General features: G+C 37.4%; 1 protein-coding gene and 1 long non-coding RNA gene across 4 annotated transcripts in view; both read right to left on the bottom strand.

Annotated features, from left to right (window-relative positions):
• Nucleotides 1-18,826, bottom strand: part of LOC129479473 (26S proteasome complex subunit SEM1) — a 100,176-nt gene extending 81,350 nt beyond the window's left edge. Inside the window, exons 1-2 of one of the 3 annotated variants that reach the window (XM_055272635.2) lie at nucleotides 18,588-18,826; nucleotides 3,305-3,398 (exon numbers count right to left, since the gene is read on the bottom strand). In XM_055272635.2, coding sequence (XP_055128610.1) covers nucleotides 3,305-3,398; nucleotides 18,588-18,663 — 170 coding nt within the window. In that variant the 5' untranslated portion in view covers nucleotides 18,664-18,826. The remainder of the gene's footprint in view (nucleotides 1-3,304; nucleotides 3,399-18,587) is intronic. The other 2 variants (XM_055272636.2, XM_055272637.2) reach the window with 2 other exon arrangements.
• On the bottom strand, nucleotides 15,969-18,545 carry LOC134735991 (uncharacterized). The gene is made up of 2 exons (XR_010119600.1): nucleotides 18,349-18,545; nucleotides 15,969-17,129 (listed from the first exon to the last, which is right to left on the bottom strand). It is a non-coding gene; the product is annotated as an uncharacterized lncRNA (long non-coding RNA).
• Nucleotides 18,827-23,538: the final 4,712 nt, after the last annotated feature.

Here is a 23,538-nt window from a genome sequence, read left to right as displayed (position 1 = left end):
ATAGGAGGCAGATCTGGGGTTGGAACCCCGGCAATCTGATTCACACTAGAATCTGAGATGCCTCTACACTGTTAAATAGGATTAGGACCAAATAACATCAGAAAACAGTAAACCCCATTCTTTACCATGACTTATGATACTATGTTAAGGGTTTCCATGTACTCTACAGAAAAGACCAGGAAGAATAACTTTGTGTGCGTCTTTTAATCAAGACAAATTTTTTAAAGCAAAGATTGTGCGAGGCTGTGTTATTCAATATAGTAGTCATATGTGGCTATTTTAATTAAATAAAACAAAAAATTCAGTCCCTTAGCTGCACTAGCCACATTTCACGTGCTCAGTAGCCAAATGTAACTGATTGCTTCTATATAGCAGCTTCTCAAACATTTCCATCACTACAGCAAGTTCTATTTGACACCACTGGCAATGTGGCAACAATCTTAGTGAGGAAAAAACTCATGACTCAAATGGGGAAATAAAAAGAAAAATCTTATTCACTAATGGAGGCATCAAGATTTATATACCTCAGGCAAAAAACAACAACAACAACAAAACAACAAAAATAGATTTATATACCTATAGAAATCCACAAACCTAAAGGCAGAAACACAACAGAGTACATAACAGCACTGTGGGGGTGTATTATAAAAACAGTAAGCCACAAATATATAATGTTCTATTCCTAAACCAAGAAAAAGGCAACGTGTAATGATGTGAAATCTAATTATCAATACAGTTACTACTGAAAGTTTCTTGGTAAAAATTATAGCATTCAACAATGTATCAATTAGTTTTAAGAGAAAAGTGCTAATGAAAGACACAAAAGAAACAAAACTTCAAAGAAATTTGACTATTCTGAATGTCAAAGGAAGAAAACTTATTTAGCCTCAATTTAAAAATGTCAAAAACATATCAGGAAAAAAACTCTGACATATGATTAAGAACACAGAGTAGGGATCAACAGCATTTGGAAGACCTGAAAATAAATAGTCTAATAGCATAATGATGCCAAGGAGGAACAAAAGCGAATGCATATTTTTCAAAAGCTAGTAGGGTGTTCTCTAACGTGGCTCATTTTTTGGACATAAAACAAAGACAAATATAAAAAAAAAGTGCATGAACTTGTACACACAGAATTAATCTGATCCTCGAAATAAACTGAAATCTGTAAAAAGAAAAGAAGGGGCTTTTAAGAGCCAAATATTGATCATGAAGAATGAGAAAGAGCAGGTCCAATGCCTGAAACAGATGATGTAACATTAACAGATTTTAGAGAAAAAGCAGGATTATTGTTCAATAGCTATCATTTTTATCTTGTCCATAAAACTATAAAGGAAAAACAACATAATTAAGACAAAATTGAAAACTAAGACAGGTAAGATAACTGCATTAAGGCAGTTTAAAATCTCAAGGCTCTGGATAATTACATCTCAGGGTACTGGAAGAACCAAAAGATGTAGTCAAAAATCAGTCAGCAATATTTGAGAAATGGAAATGAAAAATTGTAGAAGTATCAGTATAACAGTGAAAGGTAAATTATACTATTTCTAAAAAGGAGAAAGAAGTAGACGGGTAAAATTATTATCAGTCTCCAACAAAATTCTAAAAGTCTTCATAGAGCCAATAAAAAAAATGCAGTGTAGGAGCTGGTGCTACTGCATCACTATTAGAAACCAAAGTTTAAAAATTTATTATAAACGATTTCACTTTCTGTTTGAACAAGCTTACTAGACTAGTAAATTAGAAGACTGGAATACATATATCTTCTATATCTTTACTTGAACAAAGTATATGACAGTCTATTTATTCTTGCAGCCAAGACAGATAAATACAGGCTGAATCAAAATAAAATTAGGAGGGAAAAAAGTACCTTCAACAAATGGTGCTGGAACGACTAGACATCTATATGCAGAAGAATGAGCTGAAGCCCTATTTCATAACATATATAAGAATTAACCCAAAGAACGACATGTAAGAGCAAAAACTATAAAGCTCTTAGAAGAAAACAGAGATAAATCTTCATTACCTTGAATTTGCCAATGAATTCTTAAATATGACATCAAAAGCACAAATAACAAAAGAAAAAACAGATTAAAATATGGCTATAATTTAAAACAAAAAAGAAAAATAAGTTTTGGCAAGGATGTGGAGAGACTGAAACCTTCACACCCTGCTAGTACGAATGCTAGTAAGAATATAAATTGTTCAACTGCTGTAGAAAACAGCTTGGCAGTTCCTCAAAAAGTTAAATATAGAATTAACGTATGACCCAACAATTTCACTTGTTTATATATATATACACACACATATAATTTCTTTACAAAAGAATTGAAAACAGGTACCCAAATATATGTACACGTATGTTCATAGCAGCACTATCCACAATAGCTAAAAGGTGGAAACAGTCTGAATGTCCATCAACTGATGAATGTATAAAACGTGGCATATCCATACAGTATTATTATAAATTGGAATACAATATGCAATATGGAACATGTATACGGAATATTATTCAGCCATAAAATGGAATGAAGTACCGATGCACGGTACAACATGAATGAACCTTGAAAACATTATGCTAAGTGAAAAAAGGTACCCACGCGAGGTCACAATATTGTATGATTTCATTTATATGAAGCTTCCAAAATAGGCAAATCCTTAGAGATAGAAAGCAGATCAGCAGCGGCTAGGGATTAGGGGAAGAAAGAATGTGGAATGACTGCTTAACAAGTACTGCGTTTCCTTTTGGGATGCCGAAAATACTGGAACTAAATAGAGATGATGGTTGCACAATATTGAGGATGTACTAGAAGCCACTGAACTATACACTTTTAAATGCTTAATTTTATGTTATATGAATTTTACCTCAATAAATAAACGAAATCAGGTAGATTTATACATGAATATGACACAGTACATTCTCACAACCCCAATCTCCATTCCAGTTTGAGAATCACCAATCTATTAGGTCCTAGCACTCTGATCCTAATTTCTGCTGAGTTATTTGATATTGGTAGAAAATTAACATTGACAGAATTAAATTCCTAAGCATAAGAAATAGCAAATATGCTTCTATTTTACTACCTTTGTAAAAAGACCAGAAAGAATAAAAGTTGTATGCAATTACACAAAGTGTTCATGTTTAGAATCACAGGAGATGAAGACAGTATGTCTTACTTTACACAGTTCAAAAACCTATTTCAAAGATTAAGTTGCTTTTAAGAGGTTAATTATCTATGTAAATTACATATTCCATGCTTATAATTAATACCGAACTACAATAAAAATCTGGCTTAAAACTTACCGTAACTGATTAGAGAAGTCATCCTCTACATTGTCATCATCCCAATTATCCTCCCAGACATGTGCATCTTCATCTTCATCTAAGCCAGCCCAGTCTAAAAATAGAAACAGATGCTGTCTAAATATTTCTCATACATTATTTCCACAATTACAAAAATTTTGAAAAGCTTGCTACTGAACACTCACAATTCAAAAACAGCTAAAACCATATCTATGAAAACTGGTATCTTCCTTAAATCTGAGCTTATGCTGTCTAGTTCTCTCAATTCTTGAGTTTGCAGATAATCTAAAAGAGAAGTTAATACAAAAAAATTCTACTTGCCATGGAAACTTACAATTTCAGGAGGATATTTACTTTACTGATTTTTCTTTGAACTCATTTTTAGAAGGTCGACTTCACAATCTTTCAAAACACAACACCAACAACCCTAAAGCAAGTTGAGTGGCAGGAAGATACCAGTGTGAAATTCAAAACTGCAAAACATAAGGATAACTTATATACAAATATTTAAAAGTAGACCAAACTGTAAGCCATCACTAGTATCTGCCTAATATAACTGATACAAAATTTATATTTTTAAAGGAAGAATAAACATAAATATGCATAAAGAATAATATTATAGTTTTTAGTTTTCTAGATTTTCTTCCTCCCTTTGGTAGTGGTAGAGGGGAGGTTTAGATTGAGATTTCAGCTTTTGTTTAGAATGGTGAGAAAGTACATATGTATTACCACTATTCTCTAACCTCAAATCTCAAGCTCTAAATATGCTATGTGGGTTGAGCCTGTAAAGAGAAATTACCTATCTGATAGTTATTTTAAGGAGTCTTTATAAAGATATCTAATGGAGTTTTATGTTACAAAAAATAATTTAAATAAAGACTAGATACTATGTTCTTGAGTAAAGGGGGTGACATAACTCAAAATCACAACAGAACTGTTTCAAGGTTGTAAGACAACAAGCAGATTCTACTCAGCTTGAACCACTTCCAACTAACCAGCTTCCTAAACTGTTAAGTAGGTCGCTTCCATCTGCATTGGTCCCTAAAAAGGAAATAATCATGTGTCAAAAGATTCAAGCCAGAAATATTAGATAGTATTTTACACTTTTCTGAGAACCTTTTAAGTCTTTGAAAAATACTGTAGAGCCTTATCTTTTAAAGCAACTATCTTTTAAGAAACAAAATTTTTCATCTAATTATGATTTGATTCAAAATGTTATTTCAATAGTTATTAAGTGATGTCTTCAAGTTGACTTTACTTCTTTTAACTTAGGGGAAAAATATTTAAGAATGGTACAATTTTTTTAGTTTATAAACTCTGAGGATCATTTACAACAAAGATAAAGTATCTCTCCCTCTTCTAATAACCATCTCACGCTATTTTAATGGCAGGGAAAGGAAAGGAAAAAGTAGAGATAAAGTCCCAGGAAAAAGGAACTGGCTCATGAAGAGGGGGAAAAAGAATACTGTGAGCAACATTTTAGGTAGAACATATAAAAAAGATTCATAGCAATACCTCTATATTTCTTTGGTATTACTATATAGTACTTCATAGTTATGACACTACTGAGTAAACAAAGATGAAAGAGTTGGCCAAATTCTTTGTTAATTATCTGATAAATCTAGATAAACTCTGTAGCCTTAATACCATTATCTTAAGCAGTAAGAAGCACTGATGTCTATGTAATAGCATACTATCCTTCCAATTATCATAGATGAGGAATCTGAGAAATAACCTCTTTTCTATTACAACTTATTAAGCAGTTATAATTAATATAAGCACTATTAAGAAAAATAGTGCTGACAAACCAGAATCTATTTTAGATGGATACTTTAAAGAGTATATTAACCTGGATTATGTACTTAACTATATTACATGAAAAGCTTATGTGATAGGGTATAATGCCCCAAAATAGTGTGTCCAACACTTACAAATTCTCTATACTATACATACGTTACAATATATGTAAGTTACAATACATACAAACTCTACTCAATATATAACATGAAAAAGCTGTAACTATTGTAATCTCTGGGTTTAGCTGACATCTTCCTGGATCTCTGAATTGTGTTTTAATTTTCAACTCTAACACTACACTGACAACCAAGCAATTTTAATCACTCAGTTTTAAAGGGTTAACTCCAGAATAGTTTTGAAAAGGACAAAATATAACCAAACAATGATACCCATGATACCTGATATACCTCATGTCTAATGCCATCCTTCAATACGTAGATGGCTTTATAAAGCATACACTTTACTTTAAACACTAAATGCACTGCCAGAGTTGTGATTGATCATGTAAATAACCACAGCTGTATTTACTTCAATGTGTATGCCTCCAGGTGTGTACTGGTTTAAAAAAAAAAAAACCTATATTTTAAAAAATCAGAATTGGAAATAACCAGTAACAGATGCCTAATACATAAGTTTCTAGCAATTCTTATTTTAGATGTTGTCCCAAATTGGGCTTTCTTCACTTTGGCTAGTTGAGAATTACATCTGTGACTAGCTTTAAATTTAAAAAATCTCAGCTATCCAAGATCTCACACATACTTCACCTAAGTATCACCTTGACATTTAAGTACAAAAAGAATTTTCTCTCAACTTAGAAAATTCTTTTAATACTTACTTTCCCCTACTCTGCAACATACATTTCAAAATTTCTGAAAGGCATGAAATACAGCATTTTTGAGAAAAGTAAAACGAAATCCCACTCATACTAAATAGGGTTGCAAATGTTCTATTCTACACCAATTTTCAAGAGCATCAAATTCTTATTCCATAACAATAAAGGTATTCTGAATATAAACAACCTAATCTCCAACCAAGTTTCTTCAAATACAAAACATGCAAGTATATACAGAACATTACATGAAAAGAAAAATACCAAACTGAACATTCACCATCATAGGTGTCTGTAAAAGAGAAGAGCAATACTTACAAACAGCATCATTATACTCATGAGTATGATAATGAAGCCACACCATATCTAGTGATTCTGAGATAAATTTACAAGTGTTCCTGCTGAGGTGTATGAAACAAATTTTTTTTTTTCACAATTTCACTTCTGTAGGTTATCATAATGCAAACACGCGTATACCCTGCAGATCTAATGTCTAGTCAGTGACTAAGGAATCAATACCTAGCACTGCACCACTTTACTACTGTATTTTCTCTAACAAGGACCAAAACTGTTAGTGGAGAACTTCAAACAAAAAGCAAGTCATAAACAATGTTTTTATTGGCAGGCTGTTGGTGAGCTTTCAGTTGTCGCAGAGTCTGAAACAAAGAATCAAAATAACTTCACAATCATTCATAACTATTCTTACATTTTTTAAAAAGGAAATCCAACTCCAATTATTTTCATCAACAATTAAAAAAATATAAGTCTGGCAGAATGGTTCCACTTTGTTGGTTCTCTTTGTTGATTTGGGATTTTTTTTTTTTTTACTTTAAGTTCTGGGATACTTGTGCAGAACGTGCACGTTTGTTACATAGGTATACATGTGCAACAGTGGTTTGCTGCACCCATCAACCCATCATCTGGGTTTTAAGTCCCACATGGATTAGGTATTTCTCCTAACGCCATCCCTCCCCTTGCCCCCCACCCCGACAGGCCCAGCTGTGCGATGTTCCCCTTCCTGTGTCCATGTGTTCTCATTGTTCAACTTCCACTTATGAGTGAGAACATGCAGCGTTTGGTTTTCTGTTCTTGTGTTACTTTGTTGACAATGATGGTTTCCAGCTTCATCCATGTCCCCGCAAAGGACAAGAACTCATCCTTTCTTATGGCTGCATAGCATTGCACAGTGTATATGTGCCACATTTTCTTTAACCAGTCTATCATTGACGGCCATTTGGGTTGGTTCCAAGTCTTTGCTATTGTGAATAGTGCTTCAGTAAACATACATGTGCATGCGTCTTTACAGTAGAATGATTTATAATCCTTTGGGTATAACCCAGTAATGGGACTGCTGGATCAAATGGCTACTTCTAGTTATAGATCCTTGAGGAATCACCACACTGTCTTCCACAATGGTTGAACTAATTTACACTCCCACCAACAGTGTAAAAGCGTTCCACATCCTCTCCAGCATAAATTTTTTAAAATGTATTTGTTTTTTCTTTGGCTTCCTGAATCTGGTAGATTTGTGGTTTTATTTTTAATTCCATAAAATTCACAAAAGCCATTACTCTCATCTTTTCCAAGCCCTCATGCCCTAGATTCATCTCATCTCGGTACCCTCATTCTGATCTACCCTTCACATTACTGAGTCAAGGGTATCCAATCTCAACTCCACTATGCATATTCTTAGACACACCTGGGCAAAATCACAACCCCAGATTTCTTCTTATTCTCAACACCCCATATCAAACTAGTTGCTAATGCTTCATCACTTCTACCTCCCTTACTGTTGTGGCATCATTCTCTTCACTTCATTTCTAATAATAATTTATTTCGCCCTTAGTCCTCACCTGAGTTATTTCGACAATTTGCTAATTAACTTCCCAGACTCTAGTCTATCTTTTCAAATTAATTCTGCTGGGTTAATGTTTCAGCATATTGCCTAAAGAAAACTTACACACATCACTGTCATAAGCAAAACAAACAAAACATTTTAAAAACCACTTCTCATCTACTTAAGGATTAAGTCCAAACTGGTCAGAGGCTTAAAGCTTTCCATGCTTAGGCCGCAAACTACCTGCATTTGCAACTACTATTTCACAAGCAAATACAATATACATACACATTTATTTTTCACTTCAAAGCACCTACACTTTTTCCCTTCTTTTGAAAACCCCTTTCCTACATTTCTTTTGAAAGCCCTGTTCAAAGGTTGCTACCTCACACTGTACATAACTGGAAGTAATCTGTTTCTTTTGAACTGCTGTTGCACTTTACTATCAGTTGAAGGAAACCAAATTACATCTTACCCAGAAGCCCAACAGGTAAGAGAAACAAAGGCAATGTTGCTCTCGTTTAATTGGGGTTAGGGAGAAAAGGGTTTGGAGTCCCAGCCCAGGATAAGCACTTCCAAAATACTAAAGCACTCTAGCTTGGTGTTAAAACCACTGATTCTTCTCTCCCTTGACAACTACTACTTACTAAGTTCAAAGACAAATATCTATAGTAGTCAAATTTGCCTCAAGACAGCCTCTAGTTAACTGTGACCTTGGGTAAATTAAATTTGGCTGATCCCTAGGTATAAAACTTATACCTCAAAGAGCTATGAAGACTCAATGACACTGTGTATGTAAAGCACTTAGTACTGATAAATGGCAGCTAATATCATTCTCTCTGTACTTTTCAGTACCAGATTTATAGGAAACACTCAACAAATATATGTCAAATGAATAAATCCTTTATTACATGCTAATCACTGGAAAGGCAACTTGTGGGATGAGAGAGGTGAGTAGAGAAACATGTCCTAGAATATAAACAATGCAATTTCCACCAAACATTACATGTACACCAGAGTACACAACCAGACAAAGGATTAAGGATATTTGGTAAACTGTAAATACTTATGAAGAAGAGTACAGTCGTCCCTCGGTATACTTGGGGTACTTGTTCCAGGACAGCCCAAGTATACCCAATCTATGCATACTCAGGTCCCATGGTTAGCCAAGTGGTAGTCAGCCCTCTGTACAGGTGGGTTTCATATCCCGTGAATATCGTATTTCCTTTTCCCATTTAGTTGAAAAAAATCTGTGTATAAATGGACCCTCACACTTCAAAACTTGTTGTTAAAGGGTCAACTGTATACAGTTTTTCAAACTTTTATTTTCCTCTCAATGTTTTCGCAGTTCATCACATCTTTCAATGAGTAATGTTTAACAACCAAGTAGTAACATTAGACACTACTTAAACCACAATTGCTTACTGCTTGCTCATTCCATAGAACCAATGAAATAGCTAACCAAATAGGTTTTCAAAGAGTTTTTCAGTGTTTAATATCCTGGTTCACACCTCTCACTATCCCTTCCCAAGCACCAGCATCTTGATTTGGGGGTTTTTCATTCCAATCTGTATGTACCCCTAAATAATGTATGTTACTATTTTATGTGTCTTTCTATGAATAACCACATTATTGTTTAAGTACTTGTGGAAAAACATTTAATGGCAATTTTTTTTAATTTACAAGTTTCTAATACTGCAAAATAAATCAATTATCAAATAACTCACAAATTTAACAAGGTTAATTTTGAATATATTCAAAATTACTAAATACATGTCAGACATAGCTCAAATTCTAAATAAATATTAAACATCATCCAAAATCCAAACTCCTAAGTACATTAGAGGGGAGAGAAAAAAGGAGACTAATGTTTACTGAATACCAACTTTGTACCAGACTCTGTTTACATATGTATCATTGTTCTGGACTAAATCTTTGTACCTCTGCCCCCGCCCCCCCCAAAATTCTTATGTTGAAGCCCTCATCCTCAATATGATGGTATTCGGGAGGTAATCAGGATTGAATGAGGTCTTGAGGGTAGGGCTCCCATGATGGAATTAGTGCCTTAAGAGATACCAGACAGCATGCACTCTTTCATTCTGCCACAAGAGAACACAGCACAAAGGCAGCCTTGTGCAAGGCAGGAAGAGTGGCCTCACCAAGAACTGTATCGACCTACACTTTAATCTTGGACTCCACAGCCTCCAGAATGGGTGAGAAAATAAATCTCTGATGTTTAAGCCACCCAGTCTGTGGTATTTTGTTATGGCAGGCAAGGCCGACCATTACAATAATGTAATTCTTTCATGACTCTAATAAATATTATTAGCCATATATTACGGATAATGAAATTGAGGATTAAGATGGTAACAGCTCAGAGAAAAACATAATGGTTAATCTTACTTAAAAAAATCCAAATCAAGGCCGGGCGCGGTGGCTCACGCTTGTAATCCCAGCACTTTGGGAGGCCGAGGCGGGCGGATCACGAGGTCAGGAGATCGAGACCACGGTGAAACCCCGTCTCTACTAAAAATACAAAAAAAACTAGCCGGGTGAGGTGGTGGGCGCCTGTAGTCCCAGCTACTCGGAGAGGCTGAGGCAGGAGAATGGCGTGAACCCGGGAGGCAGAGCTTCCAGTGAGCCGAAATTGCGCCACTGCACTCCAGCCTGGGCGACAGAGCGAGACTCCGTCTCAAAAAAAAAAAAAAAAAAAATCCAAATCAAAATGATACAATTTTATTTTTCATTCATGAGGTCAGTAATGACTAAAATGTTTACTATCTAGTATAGCAAGCTTATGAGGGAAAAGGTGAACTGTAGATGGAAACATAAATTGGCACAATCCTTCTCAAAGACAATTTGAGAGCATCTGTCAAAATTTAAGAGCCAGGTCTAAGATGAGGTGTCTAAGCCCAAGTAGAGCAAGGAGGGCATTCCTGGAGAGGGGCAGCATGGTGTGGTTGGTGTGTCACAGCCTGGACACCACACTAGAGGACGGGAGGGTGGCCTGGCATAAAACGTGGAGCCCAAGTGGGGCAAGAAGGGCATCTGTTGGGAGCCGCAAAGATTGGTTAGGAAGGGGGATGACCAAATAGACAATACACTGAAGATAATGGAAGCCAGGTTTCTCACTATTGGAGAAGAGAATAACAAATGCAGAAAGGGAAAAAACTAGAATGAATCCAGTAGTGTTGAACTGCAATTGGAGACATCTGAACCCATGGTTTTAAACATATACACACACACACACACACACACACACACACACACACTCCTGTACATCCCTAGTTCCTTCCACTTAGAGAGTCTGGGAGCAGGAATATCCCAAAAGCAATAAACATAAGCAGAGTGAAGACCCTGCATTCTAAATACCATTCTCCACTAAAAAGAAATCACATTGGAGAAATGGCTGATTTCAGGTATAAAATTAGTTTGGAATACACCTTGTGCCAGAATGCTAGGAAATGCACAAAGAATAATGTAGACATGGCAAAAGGATACAGAAGACAGCTTGAAGGGGTTCTGCATGTTCAAATATGGGACAATCTGAGAATCCAAATAATAGTTACAAATTATAACCTACTGAGTCAGAATCCACTAGTCCACACTGCTATACATTTTTTTAAAAATGAACAAGTTACAAGTTTGATGATCACTGGAATACTGTATTTACATAGTTTCAAAGTCCCTCCTCCAAAACTGCCTATTAGGAAGGGAAAATTAGTAACCTAACAATGGAAAGGCCTAACAAACACCACCTTAATAGAGTGATTGAAGTGAACATCCCCAGTAATAGAACAAATGAGAATAATGTTCCACCTAAAAAGATGTCATAAGAACAGAGCACCAGGACTACAAAGTAGAACTTCTATCATGAGTAAATAGGCACAGCTGAGGAACATTCTACAAAATATCTGGCCTGTAGTCTTCTTAAGTGTGAAAATCATGAAAGTTAAAGACAAACTGAGGAAACGCTCTAGACTAAGGAAGACTAAAGAGACATGACAAGATAATGTAACCCATGATCTATAGTAAGACATTATTGAGACAATGGGAGAAAGTTGAAAGGGATCTGTGGGTTAGATCACACAGGTTGAGTATCCCTTATTCAAAATGCTTGAGACCAGAAGTGTTTCAAATTTTGTATTTTTTTTGAATTTTGAAATACTTGCATTATATATTCACAACTGGGCATCCCAAATCCCCCAATCTGAAATTTCATGTTGGTACTCAGAAAGTTTGAGATTCTGGAGGATTTCATATTTGGGATGCTTAACCTATAGTAATGCATCAGTGCGTTAATTTCCTGATTTTGATGGTTGTCTTGTAACTATGTCCTTGTAGGAAATACACATTAAAATACTCAGGAGTGATGACCATCAGGTTGGCAACTTATTCACAAATGGTTTCGAGAAAAATGTTTGTACTGTACTTTCAACTATTCTGTAAGTTTGAGATTATTTCAAAATAAAAATTATATTATAAAAAGAAATAAAAACGAGTCTGCCAATTCAATTTGGCAATTTCCTCTCTAGGAGTTTATCTTATAAATTAGCACACACACAAAAAGATGTAAACATATTCATTATCTGTAACAGAAAAAAAAAACAAAACAAAACCCAAGCAACAAAAACCCTAAAGCTATAAGGTTATTCACTGCAGCATATTCCTTTTTTTTTTTAAAGGCCAGGTTCAGTGGCTCACCTGTAATCCCAGCCCCTGGGAAGACTGGTGGGAAGACTGCTGAGGCCATTAGTTCAGTACCAGCCTGGGCAACATAGTGAGACCAAATCTCTACAAAATACTTGAAAAAACAAATTAAGTGAGGTGGCACATGCCTGTACTCCCAGCTACTAGGGAGGCTGAGACAGAGGATCACTCAATCCCAGGAGTTCAAGGCCATAATAATCTGTGACAGCACCACTGCACTCCAGCCTGGGTGACCGAGCTCCAGAGCAAGACCTTGTCTCTTAAAAAAAAAAATACACACACACACACACACACACATATATATAAAAGAACCAAAAAAAAAAAAACATCCTAATATCTTATCAAGAAGGGACTAGTTAATTAGACTATTTAAGATGAACACAATGAGGGCATGAGGTAGATTTTTATATTGATGCAAAAATGTACCTGAGATACATTAAATAATAAAAATCAAGTAGGGGGAAATAGTATATATCGTATGTCTTCTGTGTATTTAAAGGATATATACAAACAAGTACAATTTATAAATACATTCTGGAAGGATACTAAAGAAAAAAACATTTAACGTTGGTTATCACTGGGGCATAAATAACTTTTTTGGGGAATGGTAGAGGGAAACTGTGTTTTTACTTTTTAATTTTTTTTTTTTTTTTTTTTTTGAGACGGAGTCTCGCTCTTTCACCCAGGCTGGAGTGCAGTGGCGCGATCTCGGCTCACTGCAAGCTCCGCCCCCCGGGTTCACGCCATTCTCCTGCCTCAGCCTCTCCGAGTAGCTGGGACTACAGGCGTCCGCCACCACGCCCGGCTAATTTTTTGTATTTTTATACTCTCATTAAGTTTAAATTTTTACCATAAGCAGTTACTTACACAATTATCCTATATAATATACTACAAAAATATTTTAAAGAGGAAGTTAAGTAACTAGCATGAGGTGACTAGCTGAAAGTTTATGAACAGTAGATTTGAACCTACGCCTAATCCTAGATTCATCATGCTTATTCTATCCTGGGGTTCAAAAACTTTCCTCTTGCACACAATTATCAAAAACGGACATTCAACAGGTACTCTTCAAATCATTATATAGATTACACATTTTTTCTTAAAAATTTTTAGTAACATGAGTTCTCCATTTCTTGCTATCACCACGTCACTAATTTAAATGTTTGATGGTCATCTCCACTATATTACATTTAATAATGCAAAAATAGCAAAAGCCCTTGTTGGCACTAGGTAAATTGACTAGCATGGTGTGTGACATTATCAATACTGGTCACATCTATCTTCTACATTTAAGATTCTAAGGAATCCTCCTATTGAATGTTTAGTCCTGTTGGTATATGAAGTTCACATAAGTATTTCTCAATAGCATTTTTCACAGGGCAGTTCTTCCTTGTGCAGGCACAAATATAAAATCCTTGACCTCTACCCACTAAATGCTGGCAGTTTTTCTACACTCCTACCTGTCAAGTCAATGTGACATCCAAAAACACTCCCTTGGTTAAGAACCACTGTAAGATGTCATACTTTTTAAGGCACAGGTGATAGTGCCTCATTTATTGCAGAATGCTGGCAGCATTAGGGGATCACTAGTCTGTTGTCTGCCTCAATAGACAGATTCCCATCATAACACTGTCTTATCCAGAAATTTCTCAAGGGGCCAGAGGGCGAGGAGGTGGGTAGTATTCTGCTCCTGATTTCTTCAGACTATATAGCAATTTCACCTAATACAGAAAAAGTATAGAATACTTAGTATAATATCACTCTTGTAAATGCTATTGCTGCTGCAGGCAAACTCAATTTCATTCTAAATATTCTAAAAAAGCTTCTCTCTCTCAAAAAAAAAAAAAACCTTTCAATTCTGGCATAGGAAGAGAATAAAAGAATCTAAAGCAGCACTTGTGCTCTTCCCTCTTTTACTAGAATCCACATCTAATTGTCAGAGAAACTAATAATATTTTTTAACACTCTTTCAATAATTTGATATGAAAAAGTAGTCAAAGTTTTAAATAAATTAGGCTGGGCATGGTGGCTCACGCCTGTAATCCCAGCACTTTGGGAGGCCGAGGTGGGCAGATCACGAGGCCAGGAGATCAAGACCATCCTGGCTAACACGGTGAAACCCCATCTCTACAAAAAAAATTAGCCGGGCGTGGTGGCAGGCGCCTGTAGTCCCAGCTACTAGGGAGGCTGAGGCAGGAGAATGGCGTGAACCCGGGAGGTGGAGCTTGCAGTGAGCCGAGATCACGCCACTGCACTCCAGCCTGGGTGACAGAGCGAGACTCCGTCTCAAAAAAAAAAAGTTTTAAATAAATTATAGACTACTTCAGTTTTTGACTCTATCACCACCAACCTAACCGTATGATTTCAAAAATGAAATCTTCTCTAGACTTTTAAGTTGCCCTTTGGTCCTAGAATTCCAACCATTTCAAAGCTTCCAAAATCATATCAAAATCAATCATGCCCAGGACCTTGAATGTCTTCCTAATAAAGGCTGTTCTAAATCAGTTTAAGTAGTCAAGAAGTTGGAGGCTGTATACCACAAAGATCCTAAACATGATTTTTTAACAGCTCCTGCTTAATGACCAGTAGATTACACACCCACCAATTAGAATAATTGTGAGGAACTGTCAACGTAGCACCAATTCACAGGCTATAGAATGGGGGAAAAAATAAAAGCAGCATTTGTACCTTCAGAGACTCCTTCCAGATGTTGCACTTTACACTGAAGGGCTATTGAGAAGAAACTATGCTGGACATGGTGGCTCATGCCTGTAATCCCAGCACTTTGGGAGGCAGAGGCGGGCGGATCACCTGAGGTCGGGAGTTTGAGACCAGCTTGACCAACATGGAGAAACCCTGTCTCTACTAAAAATACAAAATTAGCCGGGCGTGGTGGCACATGCCTGTAATTCCAGCTACACGGGAGGCTGAGGCAGGAGAATCGCTTGAACCCAGGAGGTGGAGGTTGCAGTCAGCCGAGATCGTGCCACTGCACTCCAGCCCGGGCAACAAGAGCGAAACTCCATCTCAAACAAACAAAAATAAAAGAGAGAGAGAGAAGAAATAATAAAAATTCTCTTTCCTTAAAATGATTAAATGGACATCCTACCAAACACATTCTTATGCAAGATGGGATGTAGCAACGCTACTCCCAAGACCCACTCCCAAAAGAAAATCTATTAGTTGAACCATCAGTAATGACTTTCATGTGGCAACCTCTATACTCCAAGTTACCCAAGAGAGTGGATAAAATCCACTTTCTGGAGCACTGAGACTCAACAAAGCCTATGAAAGTAAGATCTGTTATAGACTGCAGAGATGTTCACAGGCTGCCTTAACAACAGCAATTTTAATTTGTATCTGTTAGGGAATTTGTCAATGGCATACTTACAAGAAAAATAATTTTCCAAAGTACAGAAAGAACTTGAAAGTAAATCAGGGCATTAATAATTGAAGCGAAAACTCAAATACCAAAAGGTTGAAAATAGATCACTGTTTTAAAGTAATACTTTTCAAACTTTAATGTTTTTTCAAACATAACTCTTAGGAATCTTGGTAAAGCCCACACTGATTAAGTAGGTCTAGGTTTGAGGAATGATGAGATGCTGCAATTTTAACAGGCTCCCAGGCAATGCCAAGTCTGCTGTTTCATGGATCACATTTTGAATAGTAACAGACTCTAAACCTTGACTAGACCAAAACATGTCAGAAATGTAGATTCTCAGAAAAGAAATAATTCTTTGGTGATATTTTCCGAAGTGTTTTTCCTTTGGTTTTGTTATTCATCAGAACAATTTTCATGAGTAAATATTGAGTGGTTCAGATTGTGGGCTGATTTTCTCACTAATTCAAATTAAGAAAAACCTCTCCAAATCATAAACCAGAGAAGAGAAACTTGAACAAAATAAAGGCATTAAAAATGTTTCTCACTCTAAAATGGAAAGTTTCCTGAATGAATTAATTCTACACATTTATACCTGAAGACAACAAACATTCTGTAAGGAGACCCATAAATGGTCAGTTACTTAATGTTAATAAACCAGTCTGTTGTGAGTCTTCTGTCCATAGAAAGAATTTTTTTTTGCTTTTCCTTTTACCTTTTTGTTTTGTTTTACTATATAACTACTGACACTTTGCAAAATTGCTGCTCACATATAAACTTAGAACAAGCACAAACTACACTCACAAAAGCTGATGAAAGTTGCTGAAAAAAATCAAGTGTACCATCAGGTACATAGTTATCTCTAGATCGTTTTTAAGCAGTCAATTATCAACTACTCATTTTAAATGCAGGTTCATTCATCATTCATTCAACAAGCATTTGTTGACACCCTACTATGTATCAGGCACTTTGCTAAATGTTACAGATAAAGTTTGGATCAGGGAGTTAGACCTTTCAGATCCTGGCTTGGACATAATGGCAAGTTTTGTTTGTTTTTCTTTTTGTCTCTGAGCCTCCATATTCTCAGGGTGATAGTGATAATTAGATTACATAATATAAATAAAGTGCCTAACATTCCACCCTATATATGATAATGAAGAATGCTATTTGAAGCACAACGTTTGAGTAAGAAGTAGATCCTACCTTCAACAGGCCAGCTTTCTACGACACAGCTCTATGTTGGCAGATTATGAAGGAACTTGAAAGCGAGCTAAAGAAAACATGACTGAACAGATAAATCCATTACCAAAACAAAAAAGAATGCCTACAACACATAATTCCAGAACTGAAAAGAAATGTGCTTTGGGTTAGTTTACCAGTTTCTGTAGCATGTACACTAATGTTCTCTTCCACTAAACAAAGTAACAATACATTATAAATAGAACAAATGTTCCAGCTATGTGGTTTTACGCACAATAGGATCCCGATAGGGTATACAACTTGGGACAATTTTAGTGAAGTAGTAATTGCTTGATGCAACAGGTTGTGTACCCCATTAACCACAATTCTCTTTCTACTACCTTCAGAAAGTAATCTCCTTTTCTTATAAGATAAATATTTACAAATCCTACTCATCAACCATCAGCCAATAAAGCAGCCTATTTTGAAAACCTAACTGGCAACAGCAATTTCACAAACAGAAGCAGTACAGCTGAAGAGCTTTGGTGTCAATCAGGCCAGGTTTCCCAGTTCCAGTTCTATTATTTTTAACTACTTATGAGACATCAGGAACGTTTCTTAACCATTCCGAGCTTCAGTTTATCTGAAGAATGGCAATACTGAGGCCTACTTCTTATATTTATGAAAGTGGAATATGCTATTACAAGTAAAACACTTAGACAAGTTCCTGAAAACAGCAGCCACTCAATAAATGTTAGCAATTTGCTATTACCTACAATGAAGAAAACCAGGTCTTTAGTTTTGAAGCTAAAAAAAAAATGTATAAGGTTTAGGTTCTTTTTAAAAAATATTTTATTTTTGTAGGGACAGGGTCTCGCTATGTTGCCCAGGCTGGTCTTGAACTCCTGACTTCATGTGATCCTCCTGCCTCTGCCTCCCAAACTGCTGCGATTACAGGCGTGAGCCACCATACCCGGCAAGTTTTAGGGTCTTATAAAGCATTAAGTTAGGTCACAGTTAAGTGATCAAAATGGTGAGGAACAGGAATAAGGCAATAATGTGTATTAAGCACCCAGTATCTTACCCTCCTATCCTACCTAATGAGGCTTCATTTGTAACATCCTAAAAGTTAAGCAGCATTAGCGTAACTACAATTCAATTCTGGAAAGGTTTAAAGACAAAGACTGCTAAAACAAAAAGAAAAGAAAAAGAGGTTATGTACACTTGAACTAAGTTTAAGTGGTGAGTAACCCAGATGAACAGTAAACGGATCAACCATCACAGACGCGGGGCTATGGGTCCAGACTCACGGTGGCTCCTCCCAGTGAGGAAGCCGAAGCCATTGGGCCTCGCCAGTGAGTCCCAGCGCGACACCCCAAACCCGAATCTGGGGCGCCACTGAGGGGTGAGCTTTAGCGCCTCGAGTGCCGGCCCTCGGAGTCCAAACTTCCCGCCGGTGCCCCCAGCTGGGCCCGAGCGCCCAAGCCACCTCCACACGGAGGCCTGAGTCACCGTCCGCGCGGCACAGAAACCGAGGCCCAGCGGTTACCTTCAGCAGGGAACTCTTCAAACTCGTCGTCTTCCTCTAAGAGACCTAAGTCTACCGGCTGCTTTTTCTCTGACATCTCGACTATCCGCGCCCAACACCTCACAGACCAGCAGAAAAGTTGGAACCTTCACTCTTCCTCAAGGAAACGCCACCGTCACTGCCGCCTCCGACGCTGACGCTACCATAGAGACTCGGGGAAAGAATACGGTAGCAGCGCGAGGAATGCTGGGATACTGGAGGTCGGCCCAGCTCTTCCTGCGGGTTTAGCTCTTTTTCCGAGTTATAGAGGTGATTTTTTTTTTTTTTTTTGGTCTCTACCATGTTATTCGGACTCTCTGAATTGCCAAAGTTGAGATCCGTGTAGTTTTCCTGACTGTAAAAGACTCATAATGTGTAAAACAAACAAGCAAAAAAACCCTTAGTTTGCAACCGAGGAACTCACTGCAGAGAGACTACAGTGTAACTGCAAACATTCATCAGCCCTTCACATACGTTATTACCTCCAGTCCTTAAGCCAGTTCCCTAAAGGTGGTATTAAATGTCTCCACATCACGGAAAATTAAGGTTCGGAAAGAAGCAGCCGAAGTCACTCAGGTAGTGCTAGACAGCCGAAATGCAGATTTTTTTGCCTGGCTCCGATCTCCAGACTTTTCCATTAGGCAGTGTTTATAAGGTCTTAGAATTACTTTGTGGTAAATAGCTTTTTAAATAGAATTTATGTGGTGTGTATGTGTGTGTAGTAACTCTAGTTTACAGGTTATTATACAGTAATGCTATTTAAATATGGATTTGTGTAACATTTTATGGTGTTCAAAATATATCATTTAGAATTGTTTGAATAGCATTTGAATATTATTTTGAATACAGTAGTGAACTTCATGGAACTCTATATATAATATATGGATGTATATGGGTGAATATTATGGAATATACATACACAAATTGAGTATTATTGTAAATGTTGATGCATGTTCCAGATTATATCTATAAATGTCATTCCTTTATTCAACAATGTAAGGTCATACCGCTTACCAGGAGCTGTGCATCAAACATGTACAGACAAGGTCCCTTTCTTCAAGGAGCTCATATTCTACTCAGAGACATGTAAACAGATACATCACAATGAAACACAGTAACCCACTTGAATCTCCATCTTAATATTAGTGAGAAATGAACAGAGTGTTTGGGAATACAGAAAACTGAATAATTAAATGTAGAACAAACTTGGCCAAGAACTACAATTAGATGTAATTTTTAAAAAATGTATCTCTTATACTATTTGATTTGTATAGATTACTGAAAATAGTGGTATCTCACTACCAAAAAAATTATGTCAGGTAATGCATATCTTATTTAGTGTGATTTAGTCATTATACAATGTATTTGTATTTTAAAACGTGTGCTCCATAAATATAGGCAATTTTCATTTGTCAATAAAAATAATTTTTAAAAGAAGGTAAAAAAAGATTTTGCCAAGGAGTCAGAAAACCCAAATTCTAGTTCCTGGACCTATTATTTATTTCATTTGATATATGATGAACTTTGTATCAATCCTCAGCAAAAGAAAAAAATCAACAGCAATATGGTGATTTTTCCCCCTAAAACTATATTCAATTTAAAGAGAGGTTGTTGATTTAAAAATCAACAATCTGGCCGGATGCAGTGGCTCACGCCTGTAATCCCAGCACTTTGGGAGGCCAAGGCAGGTGGATCACGAGGTCAGGAGATCGAGACCATCCTGGCTAACAGGGTGAAACCCCATCTCTACTGAAAATACAGGCGCGGTGGCAGGTGCCTGTAGTCCCAGCTACTCAGGGGGCTGAGGCAGGAGAATGGCATAAACCTGGGAGCCGGAGCTTGCAGTGAGCTGAGATCACGCCACTGCACTACAGCCTGGGTGACAGAGCGAGACTCTGTCTCAAAAAAAAAAAAAAAAAAAACCAAAAAATCAACAATCTTACGTCAACTTCGACCACCCCTGCCCTTTCTTCCATTGTACTGGTTCTTCCATTGTACTGGTTCATGATATCCAGAATGCCGAAACTTAAATAACTTCTTATTTCAGATGAGATGGGGCATGTTCAGGGTGGTACGGCCATAGCCAATAACTTCTCATTTTAAATGTCATGGCACATGGCACAATGAGCAACTTTGCATTTCAAGGGTCATGGCACATGGAATAATTTTGGAAAATGATATTAAGAATACATATTTGCAGACCAGTTTGCATTATAAATCCAGTCTCAGTTCCTTCTAAAGGGGAGTTTAGACAAATTACTTAATTTCTCTGTAATACATTTTGGTTATTTGCAGTTACAGTTAAGATTAAAGGAGATGGGGGGAGGGACAGCATTAGGAGATACACCTAATGCTAAATGACGAGTTAATGGGTGCAGGAAATCAACATGGCACATGGATACATATGTAACAAACCTGCATATTGTGCACATGTACCCTAAAACCCTAAAGTATAATAAAAAAAAAAAGAAAAAAAAAGATTAAAGGAGATTATGTATATAATGTGCATAGTTCAATGCCTGACACATAATAAGTGATCAATACATGTTAGCTATTATTAACTAAGGAACTTATATTTTTAAATATTTCATATTCTCCTTGTCAACCCTTAAAGTCTCTAAGTGTGTGTTTTGTTTCCTTGATGATATCTTTTTAATACTTTATGAGGAAGTCAGTCCTTCTAATAATGTACATTTAGTGTTTACTTTGTATCAGGCACTGGGCTAAACCCATTTTGTGTATTTACTTATTTAATCCTCCTCACAACAGCCCTATTTATATGGTTTGCTTCTGTCCTCACCCAAATCCCATCTTGAATTGTAGCTCCCATAATTCCCACATGTTGTGGGAGGGACTCAGTGGGAGGTAATTGAATCATGGGGGCCGGTCTTTCCCATGCTATTCTCCTGATAGTAAATAAGTCTCACAAGATCTGATGGTTTTATAAAGGAGAGTTTCCCTATACAAGCTCTCTTGTCTGCCACCATGTATGACATGACTTTGCTCCTCATTCACCTTCAGCCATAATTGTGAGGCCTCCCTGGCCATGTGGAACTGTGAGTCAATTAAACCTCTTTCCTTTATAAATTACCTAGTCCCAGGTATGTCTTTATTAGCAGCGTGAGAACAAACTAATACAGTCAGTTGGTACAGAGTAATAGGGCACTGCTGTAAAGATACCTGAAAATATGGAAGCAACTTTAGAACTGGGTAACAGGCAGAGGTTGGAACAGTTTGGAGGTCTCAGAAGAAGATAGAAAAATATGGGAAAGTTTGGAACTTCCTAGAGACTTGTAGGGCTCAGAAGACAGGAAGATGTGAAAGTTCAGAACATCCTAGAGACTTGTTGAATGGCTTTGACCAGAATGCTGATAGTGAAATGGACTATAAAATAAATTCCAGGCTGAGGTGGTCTCAGATGGAGATGAGGAACTTGCTGGAAACTGGAGTAAAGGTTACTCTTGCTATGCAGAGAGACTGGTCATATTTTACCCCTGCCTTAGAGAACTGTGGCACTTTGACTTGAGAGAGGTGATTTAGGCTTATCTGGCAGAAGAAATTTCTAAGCAGCAAAGCATTCAAGAGGTGACAAAGCATAAAAGTATGGAAAATTTGCAGCCTGATGATGCAGTAGAAAAGAAAAACCCATTTTCTGGGGAGATATTCAAGCTGGCTGCAGAAATTTGAATAAGTAAAAAGAAGCAAAATGTTAATTGCCAAGACATGGGAAAATCTCTCCAGGACATGTCAGAGACCTTCATGACAGCCACACCCATCACAGACCCAGAGGCCTAGGAGGGAAAAGTGGTTTCATGGGCTGGGCCCAGAGACCCCTGCTGTATGTAGACTCAGGACTTGGTGCCCTGCGTCACCAAGGTACAGTTCAGGCCATGGCTTCAGAGGGCACAAGCCCCAAGCCTTGGCAGCTTCCACATGGTATCGGGCCTGCAGATGCACAGAAGTCAAGAATTGAGGTTTGAGAACTTCCACATAGATTTCAGAGGAAGTATGAAAATGCCTGGATGTCCAGGCAGAAGTTCACTACAGGAGTGTAGCCCTCATGGAGAACATCTGCTGGGGTAGTGCAGAAGGGAAATGTGGGGTTAGAACCCCCACACAGAGTTCCCACTGGGGCACTGCCTTGTGGAGCTGAGAAGAGAGCCACCTTCCTCCAGACCTCAGAATGGTAGATTGACCAACAGCTTGCACCGTATGCATGGAAAAGCTACAGACACTCAACACCACCTTTTGAAACCAGCCAGGAGAGAGGCTGTACCCTGCAAAGCTACAGAGGCAGAGCTGCGCAAGACCACTGGAACTCACCTCTTGCATTAGCTTGAACCGGATGTGAGACAAGGAGTCAAAGGAGATCGTTTTGGAGCTTTAAGATTTGACTGCCTCACAGGATTTTGGACTTGCATGAGGCCTGTAGCTGCTGGATTTTGGACTCGCATGGGGCCTGTAGCTGCTTCATTTTGGCCAATTTCTCCCATTTAGAATGAGTATATGTACCCAATGCCTGTACCCCCATTGTAGCTAGGAAGTAACTAACTTGCTTTTGATTTTACAGGCTCACAGGCAGAAGGGACTTGCCTTTTCTCAGATGAGACTTTGAACTGTGGACTTTTGAGTTAATGCTGAAATGAGTTAAGACTTTGGGGGACTGTTGGGAGGCATGATTTGTTTTGAAATGGGAGGACATGAGATTTGGGAAGGGCAAGGGGCAGAATGATATGGTTTGACTGTGTCCCTACCACGTCTTGAATTGTAGCTCCCATAATTCCTGCATGTTGCGGGAGGGACCCAGTGGGAGGTAATTAAATCATGGATGTGGGTCTTTCCTGTGCTGTTCTTGTGATAGTAACTACATCTCACAAGATCTGGTAGTTTTATGAAGGGGAGTTCCCCTGCACCTGCTCTCTTGTCTGCTGCA

This window comes from Symphalangus syndactylus, chromosome 3, assembly GCF_028878055.3.
Source record: "Symphalangus syndactylus isolate Jambi chromosome 3, NHGRI_mSymSyn1-v2.1_pri, whole genome shotgun sequence".
NCBI classification, from domain to species: Eukaryota; Metazoa; Chordata; class Mammalia; order Primates; family Hylobatidae; genus Symphalangus; species Symphalangus syndactylus.
Note: the sequence above shows the minus strand (reverse complement) of the source record. Positions and strands in the feature narration are given on the sequence as shown.